This window comes from Ovis canadensis, chromosome 9 (assembly GCF_042477335.2).
Source record: "Ovis canadensis isolate MfBH-ARS-UI-01 breed Bighorn chromosome 9, ARS-UI_OviCan_v2, whole genome shotgun sequence".
NCBI lineage: Eukaryota > Metazoa > Chordata > Mammalia > Artiodactyla > Bovidae > Ovis > Ovis canadensis.
In genome coordinates this window covers 56,831,957-56,857,420 of record NC_091253.1, presented here as the reverse complement: position 1 = coordinate 56,857,420, position 25,464 = coordinate 56,831,957, and the positions used below count along the sequence as shown (strand labels likewise).

General features: G+C 46.5%; 1 protein-coding gene across 1 annotated transcript; it reads left to right on the top strand.

Annotated features, from left to right (window-relative positions):
- The first annotated feature begins 5,545 nt into the window (after positions 1 to 5,545).
- Positions 5,546 to 24,643, top strand: PRDM14 (PR/SET domain 14). The gene is made up of 7 exons (XM_069600810.1): positions 5,546 to 6,245; positions 7,130 to 7,183; positions 7,314 to 7,471; positions 8,582 to 8,846; positions 13,576 to 13,778; positions 18,649 to 18,750; positions 23,965 to 24,643. The coding sequence occupies exons 1-7, from the start codon at positions 5,546 to 5,548 to the stop codon at positions 24,190 to 24,192; spliced, it is 1,710 nt and encodes a 569-aa protein (XP_069456911.1). The 3' UTR covers positions 24,193 to 24,643.
- The last annotated feature ends 821 nt before the right edge of the window (positions 24,644 to 25,464 follow it).

Below are 25,464 nucleotides of genomic sequence, written 5' to 3'. Positions count from 1 at the left end.
TGGGGTCAGTCAAACAGAACAGGGACTAAAGAACGCACAAAACATGGTACAGTCCTTACTGAAGGCAATACTTGTTTTATTTTGAGTGAAGACTGACTGGACAGCAATTCAAAAATTTTTTTTAAACAAATTCAGTGAGGATTTTAAAAATTGCCTCCAGGCAACAATCTGGAGTAGATCAATAGAAAGACACTCTTGTCACATCATCCTCATTTTTTAATGAACAGCCTTAAGCCAGAAGTCAGAGAATTAATACTTCATGGCTAGAGTGGGATAGATGTATAGCGTTGGAGGTTAGAGAAGAAAAACAGAGTTAGACTCTAATCAAGTTAGTGATTTTTCAAATTAAACACCTAGATAGCCCCAGATGTTCTCTATGCCTTTACATAAAAAGGATCCCCCTAGAAAGAATACTTGCTGTCATTATGAACAAAAGAGATGCTGGAAGACCAACTGCCCCACTGTGGGCAGGGAAAAACTCTAACAGATAATAAGAGGAATTCCAAGGAGGAGGCAGCAGCCAACTTGAATTCTTGCCTTAAACTCTCAGGATTAGCATGAACTATTGTGAGTCACATGCCTTCCAGGTGTCAGAGCCTTGGCACCAAGTATCCCACTGATCTGGAATCACACATGATGATCACTTGCTCTCATCATTTAGTTAATTTCAGATCTTTCACACTTTCTGGAGCAGGGGAACCATCCCTGTCCTCTCAGCCCAAGTCAGGACATGCTCCTCTTCCCTTACATTTCTTCTTTATTCTTTCTTCTTTGCTCTCACTGGATCGCAGCTCATAGTTACACATTCATCAAGTATTCACACAGATATGTATCATCCTCATAAGACGGCTTTGGTGACCAGGGTGGGACAGAGCTGGTTTGCTCACAACTGTATTCTCTGTGACCAGCACATTGACAGCAAGGTGTTCAGGGATTCTGTTGAGTAAATGACTAAAAAGCAAATTAGAATAAGATATACTTTCCATGTGAGAGATAACAGCTTTAAACACAGTGGTCCCCAACCTTTTTGGCACCATGGACCAGTTCCCTGAAAGACAATCTTTCCACTGGGAGTGGGGGGAAATGGTTCAGGAAATGTAATGAAACACATTACATTTATTGTGCACTTTATTTCTGTTATTATTACATCAGGTCCACCTCAGATCATCAGGCATTAGATCCCAGAGGTCGGGGACCCCTGTTTTAATGGACTGGCCATATTCAGTGTTAGGTGAGGGTGTGGAGACACAGGGCACTCACACCCATTGTTGATGGAGGCATTAATTGGTAATGGCTTCATGTACCTATAAAAATGTTCACTGTTGATACCTGTTGATCCAGGGATTCAGCACCTGAGTATTTATTCTGCAAGCACAGTAGCACAAATACGTATTTCTATAACAATGTTCCCGGAAGTAACAGCTCAAAAAACTGGTCACAACTTAAGTACCTTTGTAAGAGGATACTTAAAAATTAAGGGTACACTCATAAAATTAATTTCTGCACCATGCAACTATTATAAGGTTCTCTGGGGGCTCAGTGATAAAGAATTTGCCTGCTAATGCAGGAGACTTGATTTGATCCCTGGGTCAGGAAGATCCCCTGGAGGAAGAAATGACAGCTCGCTCCAGTATCCTTGCCTGGGAAATCCCAAGGACAGAGGAGCCTAGCCAGCTATTCTATGAGGTTGCAAAAGAGTCAGACACGATTTAGGGACTAACTAACAACACAAATATACTGTTAGTAACAAAACTAATAGTTAATGAGAAAAGTTAATCCCAGGTTTTTTTTTTAAATTCTCCATATATAAACACAAATAAAAGTTTGGTGTTTTTTAAAAAAATAATGGAGGTAGAGAATAAACCAAACAGTTGGTCAGTTTCACCTCTGCAGAGTAGGGATGAGGGGTGGGTGGGAATTTTCACTTTTATTTTTATCAATATCTCTAAACTATGTAAACAGGCAAGCTTATAATTTAAAATACATCGAAAAATATTTTAAAATCTGGAATCTTTGCAGAACAAGACTTATAAGGTTCACTTATAAGGTAGGGTTCACCTTGAGAAGGTTAAATTAAAGCTACAACCAGTGAGCAACTGCACTAAACAATGGTCCCTTGAGGACCTACACTCAGGGACCACCCAAATACAGGCTCATCAGTCTTTAAATCCTAGGGTGAGGTCTGGGAGGAAGGAAGACACGGTAAATGAGGGAGGTCGTGGGGGTCCTGGGATGTGCTTGCCTCCGGAAGGAAGACGGCAGAATTTATTCTGCATTTCCAAGTACAATATCCTCCCCAGAGGCTCCTCGGACAAGATCCGACGGATATCTTTGACCTATCAGCCAAGATCTTAAGAACCCAGGTGAGGCAGAGAGTCTAGAACCAGGAGCAGAAGGAAATCCTGGGCTCCTTGTCACCCCAGCCCTGTTGAGAAAACCACACGCCGCCCGCCTCTCCGATCATCCTGGCGACTGGGAAACGGGTCTGGACCCAGGGCTGCGCGGCCGACACCAACCGCGTCGCGCTGGCGAGGTGACCTGGCCGCGCATGTGGGCGTGGCAGGTGGCTTGGAGAAGCAGCCGGGCGCGCGCCGTCCGCGCCCTGGAAGACCCGGGGCCCTGAGCCAGCCTTCCTCCCCACCCCCCCGCCCCGCCGCCCCCCGCACTGCCTCGCGGGCAGTGAAGTCTACAAGGTCAGGTCCCCGGGGCTCGAGGAGAGGGCGCCAGCCGCATCGCGGCTGCTCTGGTAAGTGGGGTGGGTCGCGGAGGAAGCCCTGCTCCGCCGCAGGCCTCCTCTCTCTCCACCGACTTTAGGACCTCTGGTGGCCTCTCTCGGCCGGATGGATGCCGCTTCCTTTCCTTCCCTCCAGGTTTAGTGACACAGTCGAGGCCAAGCCGGGCTTTAGGGTCTCCGTCTCTCCTTCCAGCCCGCACTGCTGCGCTCAGAGTTTCGCCCCATTTTGCCAAGAGGAAGCCGCGGCTGGGGCAGAGAGGAACCTGACCCAAGGTCACCGGGACTGACCAAGGTTTCCCCCACCCTAGATGCTTCCTCGTGTGAATGTCAATGGGTCTAAGTGTTCCTTTCTTTCCCTCAATAGCCGGTGAGAAGAATAAAAATGCGGCCTTTGAGCGCCGGGTTTGGGTCTGAAAAGCCCCGCGCGTCGGAGGTGGCGTGCCTTCCCCGGGGGTAGAGACCGCCCGGCGGCGCGCGGGCCGGTTCTCCGACAGTGAAAGATACTGGAGAAGTAAAAAGCCCCCGAGAGGGTTCAACAATCTCCCCTGTCCCCCAAGCCTTGGGAGCGGCACGGGCGCCGAGCCCACCCGGATCTGAGCCCTGAGGGGGTGATGCCTGCTCCCCCGAGATGTCAGGGACAAATGTCCATCGGGTCCTAGGGGTTGGACGCCACTTTCGGCCAGGCTCGGCTCATGGAAACTGGAAGCCGAGAGGCAGGGGCGAGACCCCGGGACTCGAGTCCCAGCCTGTAAGGGCGCGGGTGCAGGTGGATGTGAGTGCAGAGGGGCCTGTCTGGGGACTCCGGCCACACTTGCCCACGGTTATTACTCCTAGGAGAAGACTCTTTAGGGTCCCTTGGATTGCAGGGAGATCAAACCAGTCAATCTTAAAGGAAATCAACCCTGAACAGTCGCTGGAAGGACTGATGCTGAAGCTGAAGCTCCAATATTTCCACCTGATGTGAAGAGCCGACTTATTGGAAAAGGCCCTGATGCTGAGAAAGACTGAGGGCAGGAGAAGGAGGCCACAGAGGAATAGATGGTTGGATGGTATAACCTACTCAATGGACTTGAGTTTGAGCAAACTCCAGGAGATAGTGATGGACAAGGAAGCCTGGCGTGCAGTCCATGGAGTCGCAGAGTCGGACACGACTAAGCGACTGAACAACTGTCAGCCAGGAGCTGCACCGGTGCCCGCCCCAGAAAGCGGGCCGCGAGAGCTCTCCGCCGGGGTCTCGGGGAGGTTTGGAGAAGCGAAGAGTTAAGCGCGCGACCCCCTGGGAGCGGGGCGCGCCCAGCGCCGGCCAATGGTCGCGGTGGGCGGGGAGGAGCCGCGCCCCGGGGACCCGCGTGGACCGCGTCCCTTCCCCACCCTAGCGCTCTCCGGGTCCCGCAGCCCCGCCCGCCCGCCGCCCTCTTAAACCCGACTCAGCCCTGCGGGCCCGCCCGAAGCCTACGGATCCTGAACCCGCGCCGCCCTTCCGTGGACCCGGGGCGCCCTCTCGCTGGGCTGCGCGCTCTCCAAGGTGGGTGCGCAGCCCCGCGTGCAGCTGTGGCCCGGGGCTGTCGCCTGCCGGGATGGTCGGGAAGGCAGTAGTCTCTGGCGCAGTTCGTTCTGAGGGGTCGTTTTGCCCTCTCGGAGTTGTTGTCGTTGTTTTTAATTCGCTTAAGCGGCTTTCAACCCCAAGTCGCAGGTCCTCGGGGTGAGCCGAGCGCCTTTGGGGAGTCTCAGAAGGGGACGCGTAGATGCCTTCGTCGTGGCTGACCTCTTCTCCTGACCCCGTGTTCTTTAATTTCTGAGTCACGACCCCGCTTGGTTTCCTTACGGGCTCATTGATCATGCCCTCGAGACCCGCCTGCCCTGAAGGGGCTCCAGCCTCCAGGCTCGGTGAACTTCTGTCCATTAAAACGCTGTCCATTTCGGGTGGGGGCGGCAGCGGCGCTGGGGCGTGAGCCAGTTCTCTCCCACCTGACCTGGGGCTCGTCGTCGCCTGCTCCCGAGAGGCCATCCCAGGATCCCTAAGTCCCCAGGCGAGGTGGCGAGTTTCCCAAGGGACCTGGGGAATGTGGCGGGACTCGGCGCACGTAGGGAGCCCGTTCTGGCTCCGGAGTTGAGAGGGGAGCCGAAAGTGGCACTCACTTTCTCCACCTCCTCCTCTTCGCAGCCGGGACCGCCGGGGTCCTTGGGGTCAGACCCGGGCCTCGCAGAGGAGCGGCCTCCCGGGACCTGCAGCCGGGCTAGGGGAGCGCGACTCCTACGCGATCCGATCGGGCTTTCGGCCCTGCCCTTTCTGCTAGAGACCCAGGAGCGCCCGGAGCTGCCGCCTGCCCCCAGGGGCGGTCTAGCACTCGGCCCCCGCCCCGGTGAGAGGGGAGGTCCGGCAGCTCCGACCCACCCTGGAAAAGAGGGTGTGGAGGACGGAGAAGAGAGCGGAGGAGGGAACTTGAAGCGGATTTTGCAGGAGCCGGGTTTGGGGCGGGCGTCGAGCGCGGGTGTGGGAAAGGAGCGCTGCCAGGTCAAGGTGTCTCTGTAGAGGCAGCGAGAAGGCGACAGTTACCCGGAACTCGGTGTCGGACAGAATCCCGGCAGATTTTCGTTTTTATTTTGTTTGGGAGGGGGGCGGTGTTTTTAATTGCTGTTTTTGTTTCGTTTGCCGGGTTGGTCCTGAGGAATCGAAGTGGGAAGTTTATCCAGTTTTCTTGGACTCGGGCAGTGGAGGCTGGGCGCGCAGGATCCGGCTTGCAGCGCCCCGCGCCCCTCACCCGGCCGCCCTTGCTTTTCTGCAGACCCGCCGAGCGTCGTGGCCCGGGGATGGCCCTGCGGCCGCCGGGGGAGGCCGGACCCCAGGACAAGGGATGCTACCCGGCCGACTGGCTCCAGAGCAGCCCCCAACACCTGGCCGCCTACTACACGCCTTTCCCGCCCTACGGCCACTACGGGAATACCCTGACCGCGGCGGAGGAGGGCTTCCAGCCTTTCCGGCCTCTGGAAGCCTTGGGAGCGTCCCCGGCTCTGCCCCCCTTCGGCTTCCGGACCGCGCCTCCCTTGCTGAGCCCGGGCCTCGCCCTGCCGAGGGAGCCGCTGTGCGACCTGCCCTGGTACAGCAAGCTGCAGACCTGGTACCCCGTTCCCCACCTCCCCAGGGAGGTGCCACACTTCCAAAACAGCAGTCGCGAGTTTACCGGCGCCGCCAGCGAGGACTCGGCACACACCGCCGGACGGAGCGACGGTGGCCAGTGTTGGGGACCTGAAATTTTCGTTCCGCCGCCCCCCGTGGATGCTTCGTTGTTACCTGAGAGGCCGAAGCCCTCGCAGCTGTTATCGGGGTCCCCTAGAGAGCCCTCTGAGGATGGCGCCAAACTCGTGAACCAAGAGGGGAAGGCTTCTCGCCGCTACCACTTCACCCAGGAAGACCTGCACTTGGTTCTGTACGGGGTCATCCCCAGCCCGCAGCACTCAGCCCGCCTGCACCACGCGATCTCGGGCCTCCTGATCCCCACCGACAGCGCCGGTAAAGGTGGGCCCCATGATGCGGGAGCCGGGGGCAACTGGAAGAGAGGTGGGAGCAGGAGGCGGAACGGGCGCTTCCAGGTGGATCCCAGGCAGTGGGAGTGCTGAAGGGGAAGGTGTGTGCTTCCATCAGAAGATAGAGGTGGGGAGGCCAGGCTCACCTCCGAAACCCTACCCGCATGACTCTTAAGGTTGTTTTGCTTCCCCGGCGCCAATGCAGGAGACGCGGGTTCCATCCCTGAATGGGGAAGAACCCCTGGAAAAGGCAATGACAACCCGCTCCAGTGTTCTTGCCTGGAGAATACCATGGACGGAGGAGCCTGGCGGGCTGCAGTCCATAGGGTCGCAGAGTCAGACACGACTTAACGATTAAACAACAAGGTTGTCTTAAGAGAAATGGCTCATGCTGTGTGTGGGCTGATCTGGTGGGCTCAAGTTCTACCGGGATGCCCAAGGCGTCTCAGTGAGAGCCAGCTGCCATTCACTCTGAGAGTCTCCCTCCAGTCATCTGACCTTAGTCGAAATCAGCATTACCTCTGATTCTCAAGTTCTTTGAATTTGCTGCTGCTAAGCTAAGTAGCTTCAGTCGTGTCCGACTCTGTGTGACCCCAGAGAGGGCAGCTCACCAGTCTCCCGCGTCCCTGGGATTCTCCAGGCAAGAACACTGGAGTGGGTTGCCATTTCCTTCTCCTTGAATTTGCTAACGGGGGTTAATTACCACCTAACCAACTAGGGTCCTTTTGAGTCTAAAATGAGACACTGCATATGTAAAAGGAACCGGAAGCCTCGAAGGGTCAAATGGTAAGCTCTAGAGAATGAGGAGGAAGACGGCTTTTATAATACATTTAATCTAAAAAATAAGAATTTAATCCTGTCTTTTTCTAGGAGCTGATTCTCTTCCTCAGACTCTGGATAACGACTCCCTTCAGCTACCAGAAGGTGGGCAGGGCTCCTGGCTTGGATTTTTTTTTTTTTTTTAAATTTTAAATTCTCGTTTTCTTTTTTTAACAGCAGCAAACACAGTAGGTTTCTTCACTGGCTTTCTTTCCTACCCTGGATCTCCCGCTAGGTCTCTGCCTCCAGCAGACGAAGTTTGGTGAAGTCGCACATTTTGGGGTGTTCTGCAGTAGTCTTGTGGCCAAAGGAGTCAGGTTTGGGCCCTTTCAGGGTAAAGTGGTCAACACCAGCGAAGTCAAGACACATGGAGACAATTCCCTCATGTGGGAGGTAAATTTGTTTCTGATGGATTGTCAGAAAGTGGGGAGGAGGGTCACTGGGGATAAAGCCTGGCCTCTGCCCCTCTGGGAGAGGGGACCCTCTCAGCAGTAATCAGCTGTCTTGTGCTGTCTGTTTTGCAACATAAAGAGAAAAAAAGGCAACTGCAGAGCTGCTAGGGATAGCACCTCCACATGGAGTCTGTGTATCTTTTCAGTGCCTTAAGGCATTTTCATCTGAAGATTAGCCCTAGAATACAAAGAACCAATACCCTGGGTTATATTTACAGACAAAACAAATACTTTAAATATTACCACCTGATGCTAAGACTATGTCCAAAAGGACAAAGACCAGATTTAAAATTTTTGACATCATTTGTCTCGTGGGGATTTTAAAAAACAGCTACTCTTAACTCTGTATGAGGCATGATGGTAGGATTGCAGTTTGTCAGACTGTATCAGATTATCCTCCCTTGCCCTGAATTTTGAGGAATATACTTTGGGAAAATTATCTGAAATCCAGACTTCCCAGGATCTGTTTGTAACACCAAAGCATCAAAGACTGCAGAATTACCCACTGGAGAGAAAGAATTAAATTATATCTCCATCAATACACACGAAAACTCATTTGAGATAAACTACCAAACGAATTGGTTGTCTTGAACTGATAGAATTAAATGTAACCTCCTGTTCCCTTTGCTTCTGTTTCTGAAATTAATATATGTTCACCCTAGAAACTTGGGAATCAAGTCTGGATTTCAGATTATTTTCCTAAAGTATATTCCTCAAAATTCAGGGCAAGGGAGGATAATATGATACAGTCTGACAAACTGCAATCCTACCATCATGCTTCATACAGAGTTAAGAGTAGCTGTTTTTAAAAATCCCCATTAGACAAATGATGTGATAAAAGTAGAAACCTTTTAAAAATGTCACACCACCTAGCCAGATACCTTTCAGCTAATAAATCCATTTAGGCTTAATAATATTGATAAATAAATATATTCAAAGAGATCAAGTGTGAGATTTGAATTGTACATTTTTAATAAGTAAATTTATTTTCTATGTCAAACCAAAAGAAAAATAAAAGGTACATTTCTAAAGTTTGTTTGATTCCATTTAGATCTTTGAAGATGGTCAGTTGAGCCACTTTATTGACGGAAAAGGAGGTGCAGGGAACTGGATGTCCTATGTTAACTGTGCCCGTTTCCCGTCGGAGCAGAACCTGGTGGCAATACAATGTCAAGGGCAGATCTTCTACGAGAGCTGCAAGGAGATCTACCAGAACCAGGAGCTCCTCGTGTGGTACGGAGATTGCTATGAGAAATTTCTGGACATTCCCGTGAGCCTCCTCAAGCAGGGGAAGCAGGCGTCTGGGTCCTCTGAAGGTGAGTGCGCACCTTTCCCTCACCCAGGGAGCTCCTCTTAGTTGAAGGACTGGGCTCTTTGCTCAGACCAGCACCTTCCTGTAGCTTCTCCACTTGCTTGTGGAACTTCTGCCTCCAAGCTCTAATGTAGAACGCCAAACTCAAGGGCGTCTCTAGCCACATGAGTCTTGCTCAGCTGAAGGACGATGCCCTCCTCTTCCCAAAGCTGCTGACGCTACTGCTGTTCACCAGGATACCTTTTCTTCTACCCTTTCACCCGCTCCCAGAGAATAAAATAAAACTGAAATAAATGCATGCAGCCTCTGCCTTAGATGAGCCAGCTTCTGATTCATCTCTGCAGAGGCTCACGCAACTCAGGAAGTCACTGTTTTTTCATTAAATTTTTTTTTAATTAAGCCTTTTATTTTGTATTGGAGTATGACCGATTAGATCTTCCCTGGTAGCTCAGTGGTAAAGAATCTGCCTGCAGTGCGGGAGACACAGGTTCAATCCCTGAGTCGGGAAGATTCCCAGGAGAAGGAAATGGCAACCCGCTCCAGTATTCTTGCCTGAAAAATCCCCTTCACAGTCCATGGGGTTGAAAAGAGCTGGACACAACTCAGTGACTAAACAGCAACAGCATGGCCGATGAACAATGTTGTGATCGTCTCAGGTGGACAGCGAAGGGTCTCAGCCATACGCAGAACACTGCTTTTCAAATGGTGACTTGCAATATGTTAATAGGGTGGGAAATCAATTTGGTTGTAGAGATCAGCATTAAAGAAGAAAAAAGAATAAGAATAAAATAGAACAGAAAATATTGATACGACTCTCACTTAAGCATTGTTTGGTGAGGCTTTTGTTTCACCTGGATGTGTGTGAACTGGGTCTCAAGTAGAAAATGTTTTTCTTACTGGGTCTCAGTCCACTTAGAGGAGCATGGAGCTAGACTCTTGCTCTCCAGTTTTAGTGTTGTGTTAACATGTGGGGCCCTTTTGTAAGGTGCAGATTCTCATTCCGGGCTGGGAGATTTTGCATTTCTATCAAGCTATCAGGGGATGCTGCTGCTGCTGTTCCCTGGACCAGATTTCAGTAACAGGGAGCTGGAGGACCACAAACCCACTCGCTGGGGATTTGCATTTTGAAAAAGCTCTCTGGGCGGTTGATTTTTATAACCACAAAAGCCTGGGAACCAGTCATCTCATACGTGGGACCAGACAGATGCAAATTAGTATGTGTTACCAGGTAGAAGACCATCCTGTTCTGTTAGGATAGATGTCGTAAGTAGCAGGTAAAAGAGCATGTGAATTGCATTCATCACACTGCAGTGATGGTCTGCATGCATGTCCCCCTACTAGACTGAGACCCTTCATGGCAGGAGACAACTGTAAACACCTTAATAGCTCCTGCTCTGAATTCCCACGTGTTTTGAAGGAAGGTGGAAGACTAGACTAGATTGGGGAAAACTGCTTAGAAATGTGGTGAAATAAGGGATAAGTTTTGGGCTTCCCAGGTGGCACAGTGGTAAAGAATCTTCCTGCCAATGCAGGAGACTCAGGTTCCATCCCCAGGTCAGGAAGATCCCCTGGAGTAGGAAATGGCAACCCACTCTAGTATTCCTGCCTGCAAAGTTGCAGGGAGAGAGGAGCCTGGAGGGCTACAGTCCTTGGGCTAGCAGAGAGACACGATTAAGCATGCATGCACGCTCACCACAGTTCAGGCAGAGAGAGGCAAGACAATCCAGGCTTGGGGAATAGTGAAGCCAAGGGCAAGAATGTGTTCACCAGGGATTAAGAGGTGAACAATGAACAGTCTCTTTCTAGGGGTCAAATAATGAGGGGCTGTTGAACTATCTACTCAGTACCCCAGCTTATGGATGGTGTGGGAATGAGGGTGAGGGGTGAGATGGCAGAATTCTCTGGGGTCTGGACTTCATAGTTGCCCCATAGTTGGCACCAAACCAAGCCTTTTTAGTCACTTCCCAAGAGATACCAAGCACTGCTGAAATAGAAGTGCCAAATGGATTTGAGAAAGATACATGCTTGACAACTCACAAAATAGAATCATTATCCTTTTGAAAAGCTATTCAGCACTATGTATCAGAGCTATTAAAATGTTCATAACCTTTGATATATCAGTAATACTCTTCTGGAAATTTATCTTTAGGAAATACTCCAGTAGGAAAAGCTTTGTCCACAGGGATTTTTAATACAGCATCATTCCTATTTGTGAAAAGTCACAAACAAATGCCCAATAGTAGAATAATTTTTAAGTAAATCATAAGCAACAGGAATAAGGGCTTACAATGGTCAGTAGGGTGGGGAGAAACCCCAGCAGGTGTAGTACCTGGTGTAGTACCCCCACCTGTACTACACTTCTTTCTTTTTAAAAATATTTATTTGGCTTCACTGGATCATAGTTGGGGCATGCAGGTTCTTTAGCAGAACTTGGGATCTAGTGCCTTCACCTAGGGACCGAACTCAAGTCCCTGGCATTGGAAGCACAGAGTCCTAGCCACTGGACCACCAGGGAAGCCCCTGTATTACACTTCGGAACCAAATTATATCTGGATAAATTCATGGTTTTCTGTTAAGAATGGTAGAGAATAGAATTAAAAGGAAAGAAAAGTAAACATTCTTCTGTCCTCTCAAAAGAAAGTTTTTGTTTTTGCGTTTTATCCAAGCCTTTTCTTGAGACTTGGTAGGAGCTTCCCCTTTAAGGTCTTGAGTGGGAGGGAAGGGCCCTATGTGGGCGGGTTATCTAGAGTTTGCAAACCCGCAGAGTGTGTGTTTTGGGCAGGGTGGGGGTGGGGTGGGGAATGTGTAGAAAGTTCTTAATCACTACCAAACTCTATCTAAAGAGTTGTCTAGGTGGGGCAGAAAGCATCATTTTCAGTTTTAGGAAACCATTTGGCTAAAAAAAATTGAGATGGGAGGGAGGAGGAAGGAAAGGAAACAGGACAAAATTAGGTTAAGATAAAATTTCCAAGAACCTGAGCCGAAAACGTAGGCGGCTGAAGCCTAATTAGTAAGGGTGCTGTGTCATTTCTGCCTAAGTGGTGGTTCTTATGCAAATTGACTATTGTGCCCCAATTCTGAATTTTGGTGTGCCTTCGGGCTTTAATTTGTAAAGACCCGCTGACCCTGTCTTCTAGACAACCCCTTTCCCACCCCGGAAGCTGGAAGGCCAGGTATTTCTAACCAATGAAAATTCTAGCTTCGAGCAAAACCCGTCCCAGCGGGGAGGTTCTGAGAGTATTAGCACCTCAATGAAAGCGATAGACGAGACTTGAGCAATGGATCGTCCTGGGGCTGGTGGCTGCCTTCCTGCTTACTTACTTAATAAATAAGATGATTTCTTTCCTTAGCCACCTGTTAAATGTGCCCAGGATGCGGTTGTTGACTAACAAAGCCCCCAGTGGATAGCTTTCCTGCTGTCCCCAAGCTAACTAAAAAATTTCCACCTACAGGCTTGCATATACTCAGTCCTGGCTACTCTCTGCCTCCCTGGGGCAGAGGCAATGAGGTTCCATTGATGCATTCATAGTCAAAACCACTTGATCCTCTGGAATCCAGAGTGTCCTCAGCAGGAACGCTTTTGTAGGTGGCCCGGGTCCTTCCCTTTCTCACCCCAACACATAGACACCCCTGAGCCTGCCATCTCCTTTGCTAGCGTTGGCTGCACCTTCTCTAACCTCTCCCCCACCTCTCTCCTCCTCTGATGAAAACGGATTTACCTTTCTCAGTCTTGTCTGTCACTGAGTGATAGTGCCACTTGTTGGTTTGAACTCAGTGTTAGGGTTAAATTAGTCATCATAATAATCCCATGTTTTAGTTTTGGAATCTCCCCCAAAAGCTCAGAGAAATGAATTGTTAGCTAAAAGGGTACCTAAGTCTTTGTGAGTGGGATCCAATGGAGCAGCACTTAATGAAGCCTGGGAAGAAGCTCTGGGTGCCCATCAAGGCCCCCAAAGGGTGAACTGCTTGAACTTGTAGCTCAGTCTGATCTGAAAAGCACAAATACAATAGCTATTTGGTACGTGAACCTTGTAACACAGGCCAGTTAGGAAGTAACTATAGGACAGACCTGCTCATAAATAGGGCTGGAGGAAGGGCATCTTCAATAAATATATTTCAGGAACAAAAAGGAAAAGGAACCTATAGATTAAGACATTGAAGAGACATAGTAACTGTGGACAACATGTAGACTTTGAATCCTAAACTGAACCAGCTGGCTGAAAAATAAACAAACATAAGTGCGTGTATATGTATTATAAACAAATATATATATATTTCTATCTATTAAGGAATAAGTGTTTGACAGTTAGGTATGACAGTGGCTTTATGGTTATGCTTTTCAAAAAGTTGTTATCAGGGACTTGCCTGGCAGTCCAGTGGTTAAGACTGCACTTCCACAGCAGGGGACTCAAGTTCGATCCCTGGTTGGGGAACTAAGATCCCACATGCCGCCCTGCCCCCCCCAAGAAAGTCATTATCCATTAAAGATTGTGGGCTGAGGTGTTTATGAAACAAATGAGAAATCGGTATTAAAAATAATCCGTTGGGGGAGGTGATGTGAGTCAGTCACTGTCAAAGCCTGGTGTTTGGGCCCAAGAGGGTTTACTCTATTATTTTGACTTTGGTATTTATTTAAAACTTTTTGTAATAAAAGGTTGTAACAGACCGTCCTGATGAAAGTAAGAATGAGGGAAGGTAGCTGACCAAGCCACCTTTCCCCCTGTGTTTGACAGAGTCTGCGGAAGGGTACAGGTGTGAAAGATGTGGCAAGGTGTTCACCTACAAATACTACAGGGACAAGCATCTGAAGTACACACCTTGTGTGGACAAGGGTGACAGGAAATTTCCCTGTTCTTTATGCAAACGATCCTTTGAGAAGAGGGACCGGCTCCGGATCCACATCCTTCACGTTCATGAGAAGCATCGGCCTCACAAGGTAAGACTTAGGGCAGCGACCCATCTCTCTCCAGCACTCTGCTTTCATGCTTCTTCCCCAAACCCCTGGGTGCACCCTGAGGGCCTCCTGGGCGCAAATTACTGGAATGGGAGGGTGGGACCGGGTCTCTGAAGGAAGTGAAGGAAGTGACGGTACTGTGAAAGGGCAGACATGGACTGAATGTGATGGTCCATGGACCGAGATATGATGCCTGCGTGTTGAAGCTGGCGGATGCATGGCAGACAGGGGCAGAAAGTGGTGTCTTTCTACATGTGGACCATGAAAGGCCTCATAGACAGGTGGCCGTGAGCAGAACCTAGGACTGTGGAAGTGTCTGGTTTATTTGGAGGTGGGGTTGATTGGGGGTTGGGGGGAGGGTTGAGACATCCCAGCTGAGAAAGACCTTGGCCTGTGGTTTTACATAACTACACCTTGTTCCATAATGTGTTCAAGCATTTTTTTTTTATGTTTTATTGAAGCATAGTTGATTTACAATGTTGTATTAATTTCTGCTATACAGCAGTGACTCAGTTATATGCATATATACATTTGTTTTCATATCATTTTCCATTATGGTTTATCATAGGATATTAAATATAGTTCCTCTTGCCATACAGTAGGACTGTGTTGTCCATCCATCCTATATATACTAGGTTGCATCTGCTATTCCCAAACTCCCAGTCCTTCCCTCCCCCACCCTCTTCTCCGTTGGCAACCGTAAGGACCTCTGTGTCTGTGAGCCTGTTTCTGTTTTGTAGATAACTTCATTTGTGTCATATTTTAGATTCCACATAGTAGTGATATCATATGGTATTTGTCTTCCGCTTCTGACTTTCTTTGCTTAGTATGACAATCTCTAGGTCCAATGTACAGGCATGTTGATAGTTACGGGCATGGTCCAAAGGATGGATGGCTTTTGTGCCATGTCAGGGACTTTGTAAGGAAGAAAGAAACCCTGCATTGGGGAGCCATTGCCTACCATTCTGGATATGTGATGGCTCTGCCAGACTTGGTGCAAGACAGTGCTGACCACCACTGGTCTTAATTAGGATAAAGAGGATGGGGCGTGGGTGCAGACCGACAGAGTCAGATTAGACTTCAGTGCTGTTGCGACTCCTGCCAGCCCCACTTTTCTTCATTTGAACAAACAAAACGGCTCTGTCTCTCCCCATCTGTTCACAGCAAAGCTCCTGGAAATATCACAATCACTGTGTTATATACAGCTGTAAAATCTGAGTATTTTTACAATCATCTCAAATTGTTTTTGTAACTCTAAGAATATTTTAAATTATTAAGACAGTGAAATCATTTCTCACCTTTTGTTGTTCGGTTGCTCAGTCATGGCCAACTCTTTGCAACCCCATAGACTGTGGCACACCAGGCTTCCCTGTCCTCCGCTATCTCCCGGAGTTTGCTCAAACTCATGTCCATTGAATCAATGATAGCATCCAACCATCTCATCCTCTGTTGCCCCCTTCTCTTCCTGCTGCCCTCAGTCTTTCCTGGCATCAGCATCAGGGTCTTTTCCAATGAGTCTGCTTTTTGCATCAGGTGGCCAAAATATTGGAACTTCACCTTTAGCATCAGTCCATCCAGTGAATATTCAAGGTTGATTTCCATTAGGATTGACTGGTTTGATCTCCTTGCATTCCAAGGAACTCTCAAGAGTCTTCTCCAGCACCACAATTCAAAAGCATCAGTTCTTTGGTGCTCAGCCTTCTTTATTCTCAGCTATAGATTGGCAGAGTAAAAAGTTATACTGTCCAGTATTCTACATGTAAATCAATAGGGATTTGGTTATATAAATTTTGGCTTCTTAAGCACAAACAAGTTGCAAAATATGTATGGAATGATGTCACCTAGAATATCATGTACACTGTATATAATGTTTACATATAAATGGAAACACAATTGGAAAGAAGCCATTATACTGCAGTCTTTCTGGGAGTATGATGGAGAATAAAGCCAAGCATGATTTTTATGTCTTCACTTGGTAAACTTAAAATTTTATTTTTTATCTGCAGTTTTTTAACATGAGAAAATAATACACACTGGAGATAAAAAGAAAACAAAGACCACTAGATATGCTATGGCCTTAAGTTATTTTACGTATAATTTTTTTCTATATGTGTATATATTTTTAATACACTTGGGGTCATACTGATGTTATATACTTAACAAATCCACTGTTTTGTGCATTTCCCCCCAGTATGGCTGCAGTGAACAATATTATATATAAATCACTCTGTTTTTCATTTCTGATTATTTCTTTGGGGTAAGGTCCTAGAAGTAGAAAGATTGAGTCAAAGGTACAATTTTAAGGCATTTGATTTGAGGTACCACGCACCTTTCCAGACAGTCCAACCAGCTGGGCTTGCAGTGTATGTAGTTTCCCACAATAATATTATCCTTCTTATGTTCACATTTTTTTAGATGGAAAATGGTATCTTGCTTGGCTTTGCATCTTTGTTATTTATGAGGTTTACATTTTAAAATATATTTTCTGAGACCTCCCCTGGTGGTTCAGTGATTAAGATCAACAGTAATCTAAAAAATAAAATAAGATATATTTTCTTTACTAGTTTGTATTTGTCTTGTGGTTTGTCAATTTATGTCTGGGATTTTAACAGAATGTATTAAATGTTTCTTTCTTCTTTCCTTCCTTTTTTTTTCACCCCTGCCTGCTTTGTAGTCAGTAAGAGACAAAGTATTCTTTCTATCTGAAGGCACAGATCCTAATCTCAGAGGAGTTCTCGGTGCACTTTCCGGCTTTCTTTGTCAGCCTGCAGAATCTTAGTTCCCCAAATAGGGACTGAACCCCTACCCCTGCTGTGGAAGCTTGGAGTCCTCACCACTGTACCACCAGGGAAGGCCCTCGTACTTTCCTTGGCCATTATCTATCTTCCATTTTTGTTCTCTTCCTTTAGCCAAATGTTAGGTTGAATCCACTTCTCTGTACTTATTAAACCTTAATTTTTTTTCATCAGCATTCTCTGAGAGTTCTCAGCCTTCATTTTTATGTCATGCTTCAGTCTTTAGCAGTCAGCTGAGCCTATTGAATACAGCATTTCATTCTGTGCATTTTCATTGGTTATTTTTAATTTCCAAGAACAGGTTCATGTTCTAATCACTTCCCTTTCATTTAAAATTGATCTGTTCTTTTTGCAATGTTAACTTCAACATCTGACTATTTTCGCTTTAGTAATGACAATATGGGCTTCCCTTGTGGCTCAGCTGGTAAAGAATCCGCCTGCAATGCGGGAGATCTGGGTTCCGTCCCTGGGTTGGGAAGATCTCCTGGAGAAGAGAAAGGCTACCCACTCCGGTACTATAGTCTTGGAGAATTCCTTGGACTGTGTAGTTCACGGGGTCACAGATTTGGACACGACTGAGCGACCTTCACTTTCAATGTCAATACATGCTCCTTATTCAAACTTCAAGTAGTAAAGAAAAATTAGACAAGATTTTTAAAATCCACCCCCAAATCCCACCATCTAAAAACACCTAGGTTCATTTGCAGAGACGTGGATAGACCTAGAGACTGTCAAATAGAGTGAAGTAAGTCGGAAAGAGAAAAGCAGACATAATATCGCTTATGTGTGGAATCTAGAAAAATGGTTCAAATAAACTGATTTTTGCAAAGCAGACATGCATACCAAAGGGGGAAAAGGGGTGGACTGGGAGATTGGGATTGACATTATACAGTACTACGTATAAAATAGATACTCATGAAAACCTATTGTGTGGCACAGGGAACTCAGTGCTCTGGGGTGACCTAAATGGGAAAGAAATCCAAACAAGAGGATGTGTATATATATATATGTGCACATACACACGTGTGACTGATTCATATTGCTGTACAGCAGAAACTAACAAAACAGTGTAAAGCAACTCTACTCCAATAAAAATTGTTAAAATAAATAAGTTAAGTAAATAAAAATAATAAAAATAGCCAGGCTACCATGTGTGCCCATAAGGACACCTGTGGAAGAGAGTCCAGAAACACAGTTTCTTTTACCTGGTTCAGAATTCCTGAGATCAGCCAGGAGTCATCAGAGTCCAGAACACAGAGAAATGACCAGTTCATGCCTGCCGTTCCTGCAGCAGGTGGCTGTACTGCTTGACCCCCCTCACCCATTGCCCTTTTCTTCGTAGCTGCATGTTTTACGTCATCTGCCACCTGTATTGCCACTTGAGTCTACATATCTGTCCCCACTCCCACAAGGTTTTTACTCCTTGTCTCTAGCAGAGTGTTAAGAGGTTCTCCGTAAATACTTGGTGAATTCATTGCTGAGGGCTTGCAGTTTCCTCCCAGCCTTGTGAGAAAGGCAGGGCAAGTATTTTACCCATGAGGAAAACTGAGCAAAGACTCCGAGTTTAACTGATTTGTTCTGGTCACACAGCTACCTGTTGACAGAGCAGGACAGAGTGAGGCCTCTGTTACCCACCAGGGTCATATATCTAGGCCGCTAACATCCAAAGACTTTCGAGGAAAGGCTTGCAGCCACAGCGCTGAGTAGGCTGTGGACCGGAATGTGGTGTCGGATTCTTCCCCAGAGTCCTGTGATGCCCTCACCTGTCTTAGCTAGACCCTCAGCCTGCGGCTGCTTGATCCTCTGCACACAGATGTGCACAGAATGAATACAGCAGTCCTCCCCCAGTCATTACCGCCCAAGATCAACATAACGGTGAAGTTAACTCCTTAGGGGGAAATGCGGATTCAGCTGTGCTCGATTCTCTGCCCACAGATGTGCACAGAATGAATACAGCAGTCCTCCCCCAGTCACCACCGCCCGAGATCAACGTAACGGTGAAGTTAACTCCTTAGGGGAAAATGTGGATTCAGCTCTATTTCTCTTTTCTGTCCTAGTGTTCTACATGCGGGAAGTGTTTCTCTCAATCTTCCAGTCTAAACAAACACATGAGAGTCCACTCTGGAGACAGACCCTACCACTGTGTGTATTGTACTAAGGTAAATGGAGCCTTCCTTTTTTTTTTGCCCCACCCCACGCAGTGCACCGCACACAGCATGTGGGATCTTAGTTCGCCGACCAGGGATCAATCTCATGTTCCTGCAGTGGAAGGGCAGAGTCTTAACCACTAAACTGCCGGGGAAGTCTCAGTGGAACCTTCTTTTAAGGAATCTGCCTTGAGCCCTGTTTGGGTGTCCATGGATAAGAACTTATAGAATAAATCCTGGCTTATAATGAGTCCCTGGTAAATTAATTCATCATTAGCACATCCCCAATTTCCACCCCAGATTATATTCATGTTTGCTTACAATGATCAGATACAACCTACTATCGCCAAATTGGCACTTAAGGCATTTGTTATGAAATGGACCCTAAATTTATAAGATTCCAATGATAACAGACATGAAGTACAGACTGCCTTTTTTTTTTTTAAGTACACACTCTTAAGTTTTGCTGATCTTGGTTTCCAGAGCACTTTTGCTGAAGTAGCATCTAATCTTGTTAAACAGAATATTAATTTATAAAAATGGAGAGACAAATATATCGTGGTTAGGGGTTGCTGGGGTTGGGAACAAAAGTTACTGGGTTAGCTTTAAAAATACTATACCAAAACATCTCATGTCCTATTTCGATAAGGTACATCTGGGCTGTCCAATGTTATCCATTAGCCATATGTGGCTATTTAGTTTACTAAAAATGAAATAAAATTGAAAATTTAGTAACACGGTGGCACTGGCCGCATTTCAGGTGCTCAACAGTCCCACCATTGATGGCTGGCAACCACCACACTGGCATGGATATAACATTTCCATCATTTTAGAAAATCTTATTGGATACGCTGGAATCTGCTATTTCTATCATCAAGCCATTTATTTTTTAAAAATAATGTATCCATGAAATATAGCCTCTATTAGGGTGACTTTAAAACTTCCAAAAGAGGAATAAAACTACCTGGCTTAGGGAAACGGACACCACCAAAGAAACTGTGTCAATAGAATGGAAATAATCAGTGTAGCAAATTGGGGCTAAGACATAACTAGACAGTGTGCAGCTAGCGCAGACCTAAGGAGGGTGGCTCTGGATTTGTCTGGACGGGGACTGTATCCTGAGACATCAATGATCTGCCAGATTTCCAGAGCAGGCTCAAAATATCCCACGTCTTCCTGGCCTTCTAATTCTGATCCTCACCTTGAATTGCTGGCTAATCTGGGAATGAGAGATGCCCAGAGGGGTGTCTCAATGCACTTGGGTCATAAATGAGCTGTTTGGTGCTCTGATTTTTTTTTTTTTTTTTTGCTAGTTAGGTAGTTGTTTTTGGCTCTGCTGGGTCTTCGTGGCTGCACAGGCTTTCCTCTAGTTGTGGCAAGCAGGGCCTACTCGCTAGAAGTTCACAGGCTTCTCCTTGCAGGCTTCTCTTGTTTCAGGGTGCAGGCTCTAGGGCTCACAAGCTTCAGTAGTTGCAGCCCATGGGCTCAATAATTGCAACTTCCAGGCTCTAGAGAGCAGGCTCAGTAGTGTGGCTGGCGCACAGGCTTAGTTACTCCTAGGCATGTGGCATCTTCCCAGACCAGCAATCAAACCTACGTCTCCTGCATTTGGCAGACAGAACTCTTCACCATTGAGCCATAGGGAAGCCCTGAGGTTCTGACTTCTAGTTAGACTCCGGTCACCTGAGCTGATGGAGACTGTCCTCATCTGGGTGTCCTAGGCACCTACACCTTGTGCTCCTTAGTGAGCAGTGGTCCAGCCTGACATGGACCCAGTCCTGAAACTCCAAGGTCACTGGTTTAACCTGGTGTTTTGTATCACTGTCAGCAGACCCCCAGATTGGGGTCATTACATCTCTAATACATACTTGAAAGTGACAAAGGTCAGAGCAGAGTATTGAAATGAATTAGGGGAAAGGGTGTAAGTAAGGGAAAGAAACGAAATGGCCATGTGAAAACAGCAAAGCACTTGTGAACCTAAAATAGTAGAACTACTCTGGAAAGCTGTTTGGCAGTTTAAGAGCTAAACTTGTAACAACCATTCAGCCCAGCAATTGCTCTCCTGGGCTTTTATCCCAGAGCAGTGAAAGTTTATGTGTTCATGCTAAAACCTGTACACAAATATTTATAGCAGCTTTATTCATAGAAACCTCAAACTGGAAATAACTCAGATACCGTTCCACGGGTAGGTGATTAAACAGACTGGAACATCCACACCATGGAGTTCTTCTCAGCAATCAAAATGGGCGAGCTGGGACTTCTCTGGTGGTCCAGTGGGAAAGAATCCACCTGCTAGGGTAGGAGACATGGGAACGATCCCTGATCCAGGAAGATCCCATATGTTGCGGAGCAACTAAGCCTGTGTGCCCGAAACATTGAGCCTGTGCTATATAGCTGAGAAGCCGCAACTAGTCAGCCTACGTGCCACAAAAGGGCCTCGCAGCATCAAAGACCCAGCACAGCCAGAATAAATAAATAATTTTTTAAAACAAAGGATGAGCTGTTGTACATGAAAGAACTTGTGTGAGTCTGCAAAAAAAAACATTCTGCGGGGAACCGCCAATCCCCAAAGGTTACATATTGTATGCTCCCATGTACAAACATTCTCAAAATAATAAAATTACAGAAATGGAGAACAGATTAGTGATTGCAATGGCTTAAAAGTAGGTGTGGGAGGGAACTATGTGTGCCTGTCACAGGGTGACATGAGGGTCCTTGTGATGGAAATGTTCAGTTCAGTTCAGTCCAGTTGCTCAGTCACATGTGACCCTTTGCAACCTCGTGGACTGCAGCATGCCATGCCTCCCTGTCCATCACCAACTCCTGCAACTTACTCAAACTCATGTCCATTGAGTCGGTGATGCCATCCAACCATCTAATCCTCAATTGTCCCCTTCTCCTCCCACCTTCAATCTTTCCCAGCATCAGGGTCTTTGCCAATGAGTCACTGCTTCGCATCAGGTGGCCAAAGTATTAGAGTTTCAGCTTCAGCATCAGTCTTTCCAGTGAATATTCAGGAATGATTTAACTTTAGGATGGATCTCCTTGCAGTCCAAGGGACTCTCAAGAGTCTTCTCCAATACCACAGTTCAGAAGCATCAATTCTTCGGTGCTCAGCTTTCTTTATAGTATAGTCCAACTCTCACATCCATACATGACAACTGGAAAAACCACAGCTTTGACTAGATGGACCTTTGTTGGCAAAGTAATATCTCTGCTTTTTAATATGCTGTCTAGGTTGGTCATAGCTTTTCTTCCAAGGAGCAAGGGTCTTTTAATTTCATGGCTGCAGTCACCATCTGCAGTGATTTTGGAGGCCTCCAAAATAAAGTCTCTCCCTGTTTCCATTGTTTCCCCATCTATTTGCCATAAAGTGATGGGACCAGACGCCATGATCTTAGTTTTCTGAATGTTGAGTTTTAAGCCAGCTTTTTCACTCTCCTCTTTCACTTTGATCAAGAGGCTCTTTAGTTCCTCTTCACTTTCTGCCATAAGGGTGGCATCCTGTGCATATCTGAGGTTATTGATATTTTCTCCTGGCAATCTTGATTCCGGCTTGTGTTTCATCGAGCCCAGCATTTCACATGATGTACTCTGTATAGAAGTTGTATAAGCAGGGTGACAATATACAGCCTTGATATACTTACTCCCTTCCCAATTTGGAACCAGTCTGTTGTTCCATGTCCAGTTCTAACTGTTGCTTCTTGACCTGCATACAGATTTCTCAAGAGGCAGGTCAGGTGGTCTGGTATTCCCATCTCTTTCAGAATTTTCCACAGTTTATTGTGATCCACACAGTCAAAGGCTTTGGCATAGTCAATAAAGCAGAAATAGATGTTTTTCTGGAACTCTCTTGCTTTGTTGATGATCCAGCAGACGTTGGCAATTTGATCTCTGGTTCCTCTGCCTTTTCTAAAACCAGCTTGAACATCTGGAAGTTCACAGTTCACGTATTGCTGAAGTCTGGCTTGGAGAATTTTGAGCATTACTTTCCTAGCGTGTGAGATGAGTGCAATTGTATGGTAGTTTGAGCATTCTTTGGCATTTCCTTTCTTTGGGATTGAAATGAAAACCTACCTTTTCCAGTCCTGTGGCCACTGCTGAGTTTTCCAAATTTGCTGGTATATTGTGTGCAGCACTTTCACAGCATCATCTTTTAGGATATGAAATAACTAACTGGAATTCTATCACCTCCACTAGCTTTGTTTGTAGTGATGTTTTCTAAGGCCCCCTTGACTTTGCATTCCTGGATGTCTGGCTCTAGGTGAGTGATCACACCATCGTGATTATCTGGGTCATGAAGATCTTTTTTGTTTAGTTCTTCTGTGTATTCTTGCCACCTCTTCTTAGTATCTTCTGCTTCTGCTAGGTCCATACCATTTCTGTCCTTTATTGTGCCCAACTTTGGATGAAATATTCCCTTGGTGTCTCTAATTTTTTTGACTCTTTCAATGTCAACATCCTGATTGTGATATTGTCCTATAGTTGTAAGATACAACCATTGGAGAAACTGGGTAAAGGGTACCCAGAATCTCTATTGTTTTTTCTAACTGCACATGAATCACTATTACTCTAAAAGTTTAGCTTAAAAAAAAAAAAGAAGAAACCGATAAGGTACCCATGTATGCAAAGACAGTGGCCAATGTTAGCAATTCCTTCCACAATGCAGATCATCCTGGAGGGTGATCTCAGTACCATCTGCTTAAATGCAGCTGACTTCTTACCCAAAAGAGTGTACTCATCAGGTCAACCTGCATTTTTGAGTAGACACCCAGGTGATCTTAGCCATTGAAGGGCCACTGTTGTAACCAGTGGCATGTCCATCATGTCCTTTTTTACTAAGGCTACTCCTGGTGACCAAGAGTGCCCTATAGCATTAAAGCCTAGGATTTGTTGACTGGAGAACTAAACAGCAATATCAGGATCAGTGGGGGCTTCTAAGGTGGCTCAGGGGTAAAGGATCCGCCTGCCAGTGTAGGAAATATGGATTCAATCCCTGGGTCATGAAGATCCCCTGGAAGAGGCAATGGCAACCCGTTCTAGTATTCTTGCCTGGAGAATCCCAGGGACAGAGAAGGCTGGTGGGCTACAGTCCATGGGGTCACAAAAGAGTCGGACACAACTTTGCAACTAAACGACACCAAGGATCGGTCACAATGAAATTAACTCTTTTGTTTCATTGGTGGATGGCGTTTTATTTTTCCCTCTGCTTTCTGTCCTCTGCAGAAATTCACTGCCTCCAGTATACTCCGCACGCATATCAGGCAGCACTCGGGGGAGAAGCCCTTCAAATGCAAGTACTGTGGTAAATCTTTTGCATCGCACGCTGCTCACGACAGCCATGTCCGGCGCTCGCACAGGGAGGATGACGGCTCTCCCTGTAACACCTGTGGAAAAACCTTCTCGGATCAAGAAGCTTTCCACTCCCACATGAAGTCTCATGAAGACTGCTAGCCCTCCGAGAGTCTGAGGACAAGGCCTCTAGATGTGTCTTGATGTTTCTTGTGTTCATGGGTATATCTCACAAACCAGTGGTAGTTATATTGAGATGAGGAACAGAATAATGGAACTGACCGAGCAGTAGAATTTACCAGATTTTTTAAGTCTGTGGTTTTAACAGCTTTTGCAGGAATGATTTATCACAGTTTCTCACAAGAATGGAGTTTGGGTGAATTCACCAAGAAGGAGTGAAAGGCTGATGGTTTACAGTGCTTAAAGGTCTGGAAACACATCAGCCCTGAAAGGGACTGTTTCATTTCAGGGGCTAGGAAGCAGAGTCTTTGATTTCTTAATTGAAAAAAAAAAAGGAGGATTTTTGTTTACTATTTGCCTCGCTCCTGATTGTAATATGTCTGTGGCCATCCCCTGTTATATTTCTTAACAGAATAAATTCTTTAAAAATCCATTCAAGCCAGAGCTTCATTAGTATCATAACTAAGTGTTCAGACATGAACTAAGGTCCCATTTTATTTGAACTCTTTTTTTGGTTGCACTGAGCTCTTGGACTTAGTTCCCCTGTGGTATGTTCCTCCACCAAGTATGGAACTCATGTCCCCTGCATTGGAAGGTGGATTCTTGACCACTGAACCAGCAGGAAAGTCCCCTGAATTCATTCTTTAAACCCTTAGTTTCTGCCTCTCCCTTGTCAACTGACAAATCTCTGTTAATAGTTTGTTTAGCACCAAACAGAATTACTTGGAGGACACAGAAGGTACTCATTCACCATCTGTGACCTTTAACAATTGGGGAAGAAAAGTTATTGTTGCTGTTCAGTTGCTAAGTCACGTCCCACTCTTTGCAACCCTATGGACTGCAGCACACCAGGCTTCCCTGTCCTTCACTATCTCCCGCAGTCTGCTCAAACTCATGTCCATTGAGTCGGAGATGCCATCCAACCATCTCATCCTCTGTCACCCCCTTCTCCTCCCACCCTCAGTCTTTCCCGGCATCACAGTCTTTTCCAATGAGTCTGCTCTTTGCATCAGGTGGCCAAAGTATTGGAGCTTCAGCATCAGTCCTTCCTGTGAATATTTAGGGTTGATTTCTTTTAGGATTGACTGGTTTGATCTCCTTGCTATCCAAGCGACTTTCAAGAGAAATGTTATTACCAAGTGAAGAATGGCTAAAAATTGCAATAGGCTAATAAATAAATAAATGTATTTATATTGCCCTAGGTTTAAATGTGATTTCATTCTTGAGAGACAACTATAGCACTTTTGCAGACAT